The 12,500-nt window shown below is 47.2% G+C and overlaps 1 protein-coding gene across 1 annotated transcript in view; it reads right to left on the bottom strand.

Moving 5' to 3' along the window:
* Positions 1 to 2,322: 2,322 nt before the first annotated feature.
* cacng2a (calcium channel, voltage-dependent, gamma subunit 2a) overlaps positions 2,323 to 12,500 on the bottom strand; it is a 51,656-nt gene continuing 41,478 nt past the window's right edge. Inside the window, exons 3-4 of the mRNA XM_062531084.1 lie at positions 3,945 to 4,085; positions 2,323 to 2,885 (exon numbers count right to left, since the gene is read on the bottom strand). Of these exons, the coding sequence (XP_062387068.1) occupies positions 2,323 to 2,885; positions 3,945 to 4,085 (704 nt within the window). The remainder of the gene's footprint in view (positions 2,886 to 3,944; positions 4,086 to 12,500) is intronic.

Here is a 12,500-nt window from a genome sequence, read left to right as displayed (position 1 = left end):
TTAAAGGAACAGCCTGTAATCTTAATACAGTAAGTTACACTTTCAGTCAAATTCAGTTAATTACTCCTGGTCTCTATGTCTCTATGTTTGGCTAGCTAAACACATGTCCAGTAGTCTATTGTGCTCAGAGATGCTACACTGTCATATGTTCATGTCTTTTTGCCAACCGAACCATTTGAAATCACCCATAGTGGTCAGGTCATCTCTTCAAAAGACACTAATCACAAGACACTCTTGTGAAGAGGTCAATAGTTGGGCCTAATATGACTTTGAAAACAACAACTAGGGGGAGCTGCATGTAAGTCTACATTCTGTTACATCTGGATGACAAGCCATTATGGAGCTTTCAGTATGGTAAATAGGAACATGAGGTATGTAGAATTCCATATTAGAGGATCTGAGTATTCCTAATGCCTTATTGACTGCCTTTATAGTAAAGGTCTCAAATATGTGTGTGTGTGTGTGTGTTTGTCTTTGGTGATAACGTATCCTTACTCAGTTCTGACTGACTTTGTGTAAATGTGTCCATGTGATTGGGCGTAAGTTAGGCATTCCCAATAGGTCTGTTTATCTGTAATTTCATAATTAATTATAGATTAGTATGTATATGTATGAAAGACAGATAAATACAGACATGTAAATAGAAACAATGTTTTCCCCCCCTAGGGTTGGTATTTTATTTCATTGGGACTTGATGCATCCAAGTTTAGGATCATACTGTTTTGGCACCTTTAGATTTCATTTCATCTTAAACAACATATGAGAAATCAAAAGAGATAAAGAAATGACTAAGGCTGTGTGAATAAAAAAACACATACATACATGTACAAAGAAACAAATCAAAATAAAAAAAGCAGTTGTTCTCATTGTTGATTGTTCGGTTCATCACCAAAAGCTCAAAATAATAGTGATAAAAAAGAAAAACAAGAACAAGAGAAAGATCACAAAAACATTAATATTTTAAACTTTTGCAACATCATTTTTTCCCCTATAGTTATCATTATCCTTTCAAACATAAGTTTGTCAAGAGCAGATTTGCTGTAATTTTATAGCATGCATTTAATTTCTGTAATTGTGAGTCACTTAGCTTCGTTTCTTGTAATAACTCGTACTTTATCTGTTGCTTGCTGTTTTTTTTTCAGATTTTTTTTTAAGGATTTATTTTGTGTTCTGCATCCTCCTCTTTTCCTCCCCCTCTCCTCCTTCCTTTTTCTTTTTTTTTGGCAGTCGTTTCTGGAGTCTTTCCGCGTGATCTCTGACCCCTGTTTCGGCGTGTCAGTGAAGGGGTTCAACATATGCGCTTGCGCTCCCATGACAACCAAAAAAACAACAAAAAAAGAAAGCGAACAGGGACAGAAAAAGACGAGAAGGTTCTTTTTAAAAGAATAGATTTTTTTTGTTTTTGTTCTCTGGTCTCTTTTTCTCCATATATTCCTATTAAGGATGACGGTCTCCGGTCCACCTGGCTTGACCATCTCTGTGTTGAAGTCTCTGTGAAGCTTCCTTCGTTTCCTCTTGCCATAGTTCATGAAAATGAGTCTTTTTTTTTCTCGTAAAATATCACCCACAGCACTTAAATTGAAATTGTTGTTCCTTTTGTAGATTCTTTTGTTTTTGTTTTTGTATTTTTTGTTGATTTTTTTGCTTCAGGAAAGTCTTGATTATTAACTTAATTTATTTATAAAATTAATACATATATATACTATATATAGTACCTTTGTAAGAGTATGCAGGTTGGGCTATTCATTACCGAATTCCCTACTGCACTGGTTCACAGTTTTTTTATGCAAATAATATATAAACTAATAAATATGTCAATGAATTAAAAGAGGCTAGTGTTTAGGCGGGAGGGAGGAATAGCTTGTCGCCCCATCGATATACATCTGTGTTGACCAAATTGGGATTTTTAAAAGGAGACAGAAAAAAAAAAAAAAAAGGTATAATTTTTCGCAAGCTATCACCTCCCTGTTAAGACACACCGCCTTCACCATGCCCCCACCTCCCAGAATGACGTCCCTCCCACTCTCCCCACCCCTCTCCCCTCCCTCCCCTCACCCAAAGCACCCAACATTCTGATTCTCGTATCACAACCCAGACAAAATGTCTTCATCTGTGGCAAATGGGGGAAAATCATGCATACATGTTATGACCTTTCAAAAAATATCTATTGAACATAAATCAGATTTCTGGGCATTTCCACTCTCCCTCCCTCTCCTCCTCCACCTCCTCGTCCTCCCCCTCTCCCCCCCCTCCCTCTTTCTGTGTCCATCATCTCTTCCCCCCGATGGTCAGGGTCGGCCAGGCTACCCCCCCTCCCCCCCTTCATACGGGCGTGGTGCGTCGGTTGGCGGCGTTGGCCGAGTCTTTCAGGTCCTTCTGGATGCAGTTGTGGACCTGCAGGAAGTTGTGGTCCCTCTCCGAGTTGTAGGTGGCCGTGGGCGTCTCGTGCGAGGCCTTGAGGGTGTCGCCTCCGCCTCCGCCTCCCCCTCCGCCGCTCCGGCTCAGCGTGTACATGGAGATCTCGGTGGAGGGCAGCGCCCCGAAGCCCTTGAGGCCCACGGGCGAGGCGTCGCGCGAGTGCGACGGGTCCGTGGAGCGGGAGGAGGAGCGCGAGCGGCGGCGGTAGCGGTAGCGGTAGCTGGGGATGCGGGTGATGGCCGAGCCCTGGAGGTAGTCGGCGGCGCGCGCCCCGACCCGCAGCTCCCGGTGCCGGTCGATGAACATGTGCACGGCCAGCACGCCCACCATCTCGGCCATGATGAAGGAGAGCGCGCCGAAGTAGAAGCTCCAGCCGTACGAGTAGCTGTTCTTCTTGCTGTCGCTTTTAGAGGGGTCCCCCGCGTTGGCTGATATGTAAACAATGATGCCTATGATGTTGCTGAGACCTGGTGGGGTTAAAGGGTGAAAAGGAGATCGGGAGGAAAGAACAGGGAAATTAATACACAGCACTGAGAGACCCGTTATGTAAACATTTTTCTTCAATTCAACGTGTAAGTTGGTCTCCTCAGATTCGCATTACATTGTTTGGAAACTCTCATGAAGTACTGCCATTGCAAGGCCGTTGGGACTGTGAGTATGACGAGCATCCAACGCATAAAATGAAAGTTTTTAAAACTTATGTCCGCTGCGAGGTCCTTCTCTCAAATTGCTGTGCCACTCACGATGATTCATTTGCACCAAATAACGCACTAAACACTTTTCAGCTTAAGCAACAAAGTGTCTTTGGAGGATTTGGACGTTTAAGTCAAGGACAGGAGGTGATACGGAGAAGGGGGGGATGAGTTAGCTAAACGGTTCTCTGTCCTCTCGCGCTGAAATCCACACCATTCTTTTTTTTCAGACAGCGGCGGACGCCGGGGCGGTTGGAACAGGACGGACCTGGCCCGGACCTGGAGGACCAGGCCCAGATCAGGCCCAGAATTGGACCCCCCCCCCCACCCCCTCAAGCCGAAAGGCGCTACTGAGAAGTCGTGTGTGACAGTGTAAAGCCATGATGATGGATCATTGGGAAAGTGTGTCAGGGACAACATATTTTTAGAGTTTAATCCCCAATGGGTTTCTCTTAGCCTAGCAACAGGATCAGAAGAAAAGAAATGGGAAAAAAGAGGGAGAAAAAAAAAGAACAGAGAGTTCTGTAGTGAGCGTCTTTCTGAGGGGTGTCAAGCTGTCATCCTGCCTCAGTACTGTACACTGATTCTACTGTAGTCAGACTCCTGGCTTGTGTTAATGTTTTACTATCGGAGTACCTGTCCAATAGCATTTGTAGACATACTATGGCTAACACATGACCGACTCAAAATATGCCACTTCAGCATGTTACCTGTATGATCATATCCAAATAACCACTGTACCTCTACAACACTTCTCTCTCTTTTTCTTTTCCACTCTGTCCCCCCCATCCTCTCTTTCTATCTTTCCCTCTCTCTCCTGTGGTGGGTTCTCACCTGCAGATACGAAGAGGATTCCGGCGCTGAGGATGATGTTGTGGCGGGACTTGTAGAACTCACTGGCAGCTATACACAGCCCACCCATGAAGAGCAGGATGACACTGAGGATGGGGAAGATGCTGGACGCTCGCACCGCACCTGAGGATGGGAGGACAGAGAGAGAGAGAGAGAGAGAGATGAAGGGAGGAGGAAATAGAGAAGCAATTACATGCAGTGGTTTTAGCATCTGCTCCCCTCGCTCACAGCACAGCGCAATCAACACTTTGTCAGCAGTGTAAATGTCTTCAGCCACACCATGTAATCTGTGTGTGTCTGTGTGTGTGTGTGTTTTCTGTGTGTGTGTATGTGTGTGCTTTTTGTGTGAGACTGCTCCAGTGAGGCCTTTTTTCCACAAACGTTACTCAGATACAGGGTCACATATGCCTTTTACACCTCTCCACACAGCTTATAAGAGCTGGGAAATGTGCAGTTTTTTTTAAATTTTTTTTAAACGGGGGTATTTTAATTAGTTATTGTTTAATATGCCATGCTTTATATCTGAAGTGCCATCTTCATACCTTTCAGTTCAAGGGATCCACATTCCACAAAACAGTCTCTGTACCGCCAGTCCTCATGCTATTCCCTCATTCACATGCACCCTTTTCCTTACTGCATGTTTGGAACTACTATTCAAAATAGAACATTTTTTAAAGAAGATAGCAGCATCACAGTTACCCGATTGCCTGAATCTGCCCCTTGATTCCAGAGGGTTAACTCAATATCCTGGAGTTGCTATGTATCTGATTTGAGCGAGATACAGAACACATCTTTTTTATCTCGAGTCTGAGTTGTATTTGCAGCACCAGCAGAGAGTTTCTATAACTAGCGCACTGTCTAAACCTTAAACACACCAGTAACTTGCCAATTGGCACTGACATGAAGCTTGCTTGCATGCCCATACATGTCTTTTGGCAATGCAGTTGGCAATGCTGTGCTGTGAAATCTTTATACATTCTTCCAGGGTGTTCTGGCTCGGATGGATGATCTACCTACGGCATATGGATGTAGGGACTGAAGGGTATGTTTATCAGTACATTATCACATACCATCAAAATGGATACCAAGACTAGATTCCTTTAAAAAAAACAAAACCTTATCTCCAAAACCTGGCCCATTTTTTCACTGTCGCTTTAGGTGACCGTCCTTGTCCTCCATTACCGTTCCTGACCGGTCCACAGGTGCACTTTTCCTCTCCGTACCCCTCTCTTCAGCCCTCCATTTCCTCACTCATCTAATCTCTCCCTCTCTCTCGCATGCCTTCTTGTGCTCCCTCGCTTTCTCCTGCTCCTCACTATCTGTTTAACATGCACACTCAGACTCTCATCAGGCTGCTGCTTAAATTTTCACTACTTTCACCTCATCTCCATCATACTGCGGACTCAGCAGCCCCCACCTCAGCCACCCGCACTACCCCCACCCACTTCACTCTCTCTCTCTCTTTCTACCCTTCTCTCTCTTTCTCTCTCTCTCTCTCCACACCCATCTCTCTTTTGCTCTACCCATCTCGCCCTCTCTCTCTCTACCCATTTCTATCTTTGAACCTATCTCTCTCTTTCTTTACCCATCTTTTTCTTTCTTCCCATCTCACTCTCTCTCTCCCTCTCTCTCTCCCATCTCTCTCTCTCTCTCTCCCTCTCTCTCTCTCTCTCTCTCTCCATCTCTGAAGTGCTGCTGCTGCTGATGAAGCAGAGCTGGCGGTGCTGTGTGAACTCAGCCAGGGGGGGACTTTGGCGTTCCGACGCCCCTCTGCGTGGTACCACACACAGGCACCGGCTGTAAGCACAGGACAGACAGCAGTGCAGATTGGGTGAGCTCCGCACGGAACGGGACCGCAGCAGAAAAAAATAAAAAAAAAAAAGAAAAAAAGAAGGGCAGCCCAATGCTTCCTGCCTTTCCTGGTTCCGCTCACTGATAATGCGGCTCTCTGCTTGCCAAGGTGCTCCGTTGGAGGCTTGGATGGGTTCTACAGAGCACCTGAAATAAATAATGACATCCTTGACCAAGGCTGAGCCCTGGATGGGATCTCATCCGGCCCGAAGCCGGGCCTTGTCCGGCGAGCAGTCCGCTATCTGGGCTAGAATCTTGGCTTGGGCTGCTTTGTCTGCGGAGGATGCCCCCTTTTGCTTACCGCCACGCTGCGTTTCCCAGGTTGCCCTTGCGGTGTCTTTGCAGGCAAGCACGCGTGGAGAGAGAAAAAAAAAATCGTTGCCTAATCAACGCGGGCTGCCTCCACAATTAAGCTGGACGCCGCATCGTCCGGCTGCGCTGGATTCACATTTTTTCCCCCCTCTCTCTCCCCTTGTCATGTGGCAGATGCTTCATCGAAAGGGACTTACGACCCGGCGCCGTGAAACCATACATCTCATTACCACTTGTTCCCGCGTGACCTTGGCATAGCGACTGAGCACCCGAAGATAAATATAGCCGCCATATATAGTCTCTAAGTGGCGGAGGAGTTCATATAGCGTAGAGCGCAACACTCGCCATCGCGGAAGGGGGGGCGAGAGAGCACGTGGCTCAGGCGGTCACCTATCCACCTAGCCACACAAATTAGGGCCATTAGATGACCGAGCCCGGGCATATTTATGAGTGCCATTCTCATTCTCCTCTCCTCTTTGACCTTCCCGTGAGCAGGTATGTCTCTGATGAGTTCTACGCCTAAACCGCACTATACCGTGCATCACACAGCCTTCCCTGTTTCTACCTCTCATTCTTTTTTTCTTTCTTTCGTTCTCTCTTTTTCGATCTTTCTTTCTTTCTTTCTTTAAGTCTCGTCTTAGTTCCACTTGTTTTCCTACCTGCTCCTGTGTCAATCAGGTGCAATTTTAGATTTGGGAGAAATGAAACACCCACTCTCCTCCTTTCTCCATCCCTCTCTCCGTCTCTCTTTCCATGGCGGTCTCTCTTTTCTCTTCGCCCCCATCTGCAGGGTGTTCAGTTGCAGGTGTTGAGCCATGATTAAATATTTAGGTACGCACCGGTTGATGACCCTGCCTCTGTCCCTGCCCTCTCCCCTCCTCCCCTGACCCCCCCCCCCCCCCCCCCGCCCCCCCCGCCCACAGGAGGCTGGGGCCCTTCACACTGCCAGTCACACAGCATTACCTGTGAGAGAGCCGTTGCCTCCCTCTTCTCTCACCCCCCCCCCCCCCCCCCCCCACCCGCCGAGCACCAGCCAGTCACCCACCCACCCTCTTCAATCCTCCCACCCTCTCACCAAAGGAAAAAGCGAGAGAGGGAGAGATATAAAAAGCGGACGGAGGTATCGACTGTGGACTCGCACAGAGGGCTCTGAACCGCAAAGGCTCAAGGTGACAGCGATGTTCCCGGAGGCCTCCCCGGGGAACGCGTGCTGCCGGTCTGAGCTCCTCTCTCCGAGGACGGACAGAGAGAGAGAGAGATAGAGAGAGTTAGAGTTAGAGAGAGAGAGAGTTAGAGAGAGAGAGAGAGAGAGAGAGAGAGAGTAGAGAGAGTGGGCAGGGGCATCCAGGCCTTTAAGAACCTGCACGCCGCTGCAGCTGTTGTTTTTTCGTTTTTGTTTTTATATTCCTTGTGATTTCTTCAAGTGCTCCTCGGGGTGCATTTTGTGTTGCTCAAAGTACCTATATCACTTTTGAAGTGCTAGACCTGCATACTTGCTCTGGTGTGTGTAAACCACGGCCGATCTGAAATATGCTACTTTCAGCACGCACGGTCTCTCAGCAGCAGCAGCAGCAGCAGCAGCTCTGCCATGAGCCATGTTGATGGCGTTATTACAACTGATTTATCTACGGTCTAAATAGCTATTTATAAACTTTATTAGAGCTGGCGTGAAATTAGTTCTTTACATTTCCTTGTAAAAAACACAATGGAAGCCCTCTGAGCCACAACTCCCGCCCCCCCACCACACACACACACACCATAAATCAGTTGGATGTTTGTAGCTCACACACACTTCACCACCAGTGGCGTGGGTGAGCGTAGACGCATGGATGTGCGCTGTGCATTCATATGTGCTAAAGCGCCGCGCGCTCGGTCACCATGGCGCGGTGACCTTCACAACGACCTCCCAGCAGAAGCGCAGCTCCAACCGGGGAAGAGCGTGCCAAGTCTCCCCCCGGCACTCCACACTAGCCTCCTCCTCACAGGAAAGAAAGCGAGAGAGAGAGAGAGAGAGAGAGAGAGAGAGAGAAGAGAGAGAGAGAGAGTGAGAGACACCCTGAAGGACCCCTATGCGTTTTGCACTTAGAGCAGCTACATACTACCCACTCCTGCAGTGTAGCCAAAGCACTATGCTGTCTTAATGTATGTATGAGATTCAGAGATAGCGCCTAAAGAGAGCTCTGCCAGTTGGCTGGGATTCAGGGAGAAGGCATGTGTGTGCTTTTATTTATATATTTATTTATTTATCTATCAGGAGCATACTGTTTGCTGGCTGGGTTTCAAAGCGATGGAAGAGAGTATATTTTTTGAAAGTATATTTTTTGGAGCTTTTTACCTTAATTCATATAGGACAGTAGAGAGAGACAGGAAGCAAGTGGAAGAGAGAGAGATGGAGAGGGATCGGGAAATGACCGCAGGTCAAAATCGAACCTGGGTCCCCATGGGTACTCGGACCCGTGCATGGCACGAGCGCTGTAGCCTGTTGCGCCACAGCGCCCCCTGGAGGAGAGTAGTTTTTGTGGGGAGTGGATATGGGGGTTGGTGTAACAGCGCTCAGCTGTTTGGGTCGGACATGGAGAAGAGCAGAGTGAGTGTGACGAGGGTGGTGTGCGAACTCCTCACGAGCGATGCACTTCACCCAGGCCCTCCTCAGAGCCACAAGGCACCAAAGCACCAGGGAGGCCACTGTCCAGCTTCACCCCTCGTGTTTGTGTGGACAGCGATGGAGGGCACAGACGTCTGGGGGGGGGGGGGAGTCTGCTGATCGTTCACGCTCACTGAACAGGCCGACTAAAAGACTGGCTCGTGTCGTGTGGCGCAACGTAATGAAGTCCATGGAGGCCACTGATGCTGCAGACAAAAAGACAGTACTGTAACTGTACCATGTGTGAGTCATAGATGAACATACAGACCTTGAATTTCCCCTTGGGGATCAATCAATCAATCTATCTATCTATCTATCTATCTATCTATCTATCTATCTATCTATCTATCTACAGTATCTATCTATCTATCTATATATCAGACAGACAAATAGACAGACAGACAGATAGACAAACAGATAGATAGATGGACAGATACGCACCATACAATGGACAAACCAACTTTTGCTTCTATCTAAAACATCTAATTCCACTGACGGTGAGGACAAAAAGACACACTGTACTGTAACTGTACAATGTTTGAGTCATATAGATGGAAAGACAGACAGACATAAAGGCAGATAGACAGACCAACAGACAGATAAGCCATCCCGATCACACCACCATACAACGGACAAACCAACTTTTGCTTCTATCAAAAACTTCTAATTCCACTGAACTGAGCTGCTGTTTGAAACCCTCCTCCACATCGGGAGCCCCCCCCCCCCCCCCCACCCTTTGGTCAGCGTGGCATAAATGAGGCCCGCTGCCCCCGCGCTTGGCCCCCCCGCCGTCCGTCCGGGATGAAGCCTTGGCCGATCACGAGCTGTCAGTCTCGCCTTCGGAGCGCCGCGGCGCGATGACCCCCTCCAAATTAAAGCGCTGACCCCGCGCTCGCGCTAAACGCCGGGGATGGCCGGAGGTGCTCACCCCTCTCCCCCCTGGCGGAGCCGAGAGGAAGCGGGGGTGCGTGAGGGGTCACCCCCGGGCCGTACGGAGACGCCTGATTAGCGGAGAGGTCGCCGATTTGATGGTGGGTTTTTTTTTTTTACGAGGCTGGAGGTTGGCCAGCATGCGACACACCCCTTGTGGCGTCTTTCTAAGGTTACCATGATGTTCCTGCCCTGCGGTGGGCTCCTACGTTTGAATACATGTGTACGCGCGCACACATACACAAACACACACACACACACACACACACACACACACACACACACACACACACACACACACACACACACACAGAGGCACACATACAGAGATACTTACACACAAACTCACACAGACATGCATACACACATGCACACACACACACAAATTCAGACACAGACACACAGAGATACACACGCACATACACACACTGACACACATTGACACACACACACACACACAAATACATACACATTATCTCACAAATGACCTTTCTACCAACTCTCTAGAGTCCTCTTTTCCCTATTACTGTCCTTGACCAGGAATGTGTGTGTGTGAGAGGGACAGAGAGCGATTGTGCACACAAGAGTGTGTGAAAAAGAAAGCGTGAGAAGAGAAACTGTGAGAAGAACGAAGGAGGAGGAGGAGGAGGAGGAGGAGGAGGGGGGGGGGGCATTGATAAATCCCTCTGCTGTAGAAGTTGCCTTGGCAGGGAGACAGGCAGGTACAGGTGAACTCGCTGACCCTCCAGAGGGCTCTTCTTGACTCCTATTATCCCTCCCCGCACACACACACACACACACACACACACACACACACACACCTCAAACGCAGCTCGACATCGCCGCTGCAGTACACCGCAGCAACTAACCGCACACCGGTCAGCTAGCGTGACGCCATGCTTGCTTGACCAGCAACCCAGTAGCAGCACACGCACACCTCTCTATGTGTGGTTGCAATGCTCACCATCAAAAACGTTGCAGCCCCCAACAGCTTTAATGGATACATCGACTATACAGTGTGCAAGTATAGTGTTGCAAAATCCGTAATGCCACCAGGGACATCGAATCACTGTTAAACACTACAAAAAATACGAAATTCAAAATCAAACTAGACATATACTATACTGGCGCATCCATCGAGTAGCCAACACACATATTTCTTACTGACCTCTCATAAGTGCACAAAGCACACTGCATGCATTCTGTTCAACGCAAATACAACATCTGACTGCAAACCATGTATAGATTGCACCTCTAACACCTATTAGATGCACATGGTGTACAGCTATACAAATGCAATAAACATATGTGCTTTGAACCACACACCCGCACACACACACACACACACACACACACACACACACACACACACATGAAATATGAATAAAGATGAGATGGGGCCCTTATCGCTCCCCCCACCCCCGTCATTGACAGCGATGTGAAAGGAAATTAGCATTCGTCAGTAATCAGCCTCCCACAACCTTGAATGTGCTGATGCGCAGGACAGGGTCATGCTAATCAGGTGCCTCTGCTTGCGGCCGCATTGATTAAATACTACAAACGCTTATTAATCCGGCCTGCCTCACCGCCATGCTGCTGCCCCGCTCCCCAAAACACTGCTCTACCTGCACACACACACACACACACACACACTGTCTTTACCTGTCTCTTACTCTCTTATTCAATACTCTCTCTCTCTTTCACTCACACACACACACACACTCTGTCTTTACCTGTCTCTTACTCTCTTATACAATACTCTCTCTCTCTCTCTCTCACACACACACACACACACACACACTCTGTACCTGTCTCTTACTCTTGTATACAATACTCTCTTTCTCTCTCTCTCTCTGTCTCTCTCACACACACACTCTGTCTTTACCTGTCTCTCACTCTCTTATACAATCCCCCCTCTCTCTCTCTCTCTCACACACACACACACACACACACACACACACACAAACACACACCATAAAACACACAGTAGCCCATTCTCTCCATCTCTACACACAAGTACACATTTCACTTCTTACTCTCTCTCAAATCAAATAATGTCTTATTGGCACAAATGTAATGTGAATATAAACCCATTTCAGTTTGTTCTGACTCTCTCTCTGCCTCGCCTCTGCCCACACACACACAAACACACACACACACACACACACACACACACACACACACACCACATATCACATATACAATAAAATTATTTGTCAACATCACTTAAAAACATAACACAGCACACATCTCTTTTTATATTCACTTAACTGGCAGATACTGTATGTTACATTTTGCATTATCTTTGTTTAGTTGAAGCTAACCTACCAAATCTATATATCTCTATATCATCCCTATAAGATATGCAAACGACTTAATATACCTAAAATATGCTCTGGCTGCAGCGAATGAGATTAATAAACAGCGGCATCATCACCTTCTGCAGGTTTCAGTTGGTAGGAGACAATACTCTGCCATAAGCCTGGTATAAATGAGTTTCTATGTTGCTTTGATTAGTGTTTTTTGTTTTGGTAAAATGTGCCTAATGCAATTTCAAAAAACGCTATGATGCAATTAACAGCTTTTCAAAGTATCTTTTACTGACAGCAAGTTTAGGTATAATCTCCAAATCCATTCTTTCATTATTGATGGTATGAGCCACAAGCAGGCTGTGCAGTTTTCATCACTACCAACTGTGCTATCATTGGTGTTGGTGTGGAGTTACTGTATCCGGCGAGTTGAAAACCATTTCCTAACCAATTCCTAAGTGTTTGTTTTTAAACAGAGAGCGCTGTACAATA

The sequence above is a fragment of the Sardina pilchardus genome, chromosome 3 (assembly GCF_963854185.1).
Source record: "Sardina pilchardus chromosome 3, fSarPil1.1, whole genome shotgun sequence".
Taxonomy (NCBI): Eukaryota; Metazoa; Chordata; class Actinopteri; order Clupeiformes; family Clupeidae; genus Sardina; species Sardina pilchardus.
The sequence above is the reverse complement of the archived record's forward strand: the minus strand, read 5'-3'. Positions and strand labels throughout refer to the sequence as shown.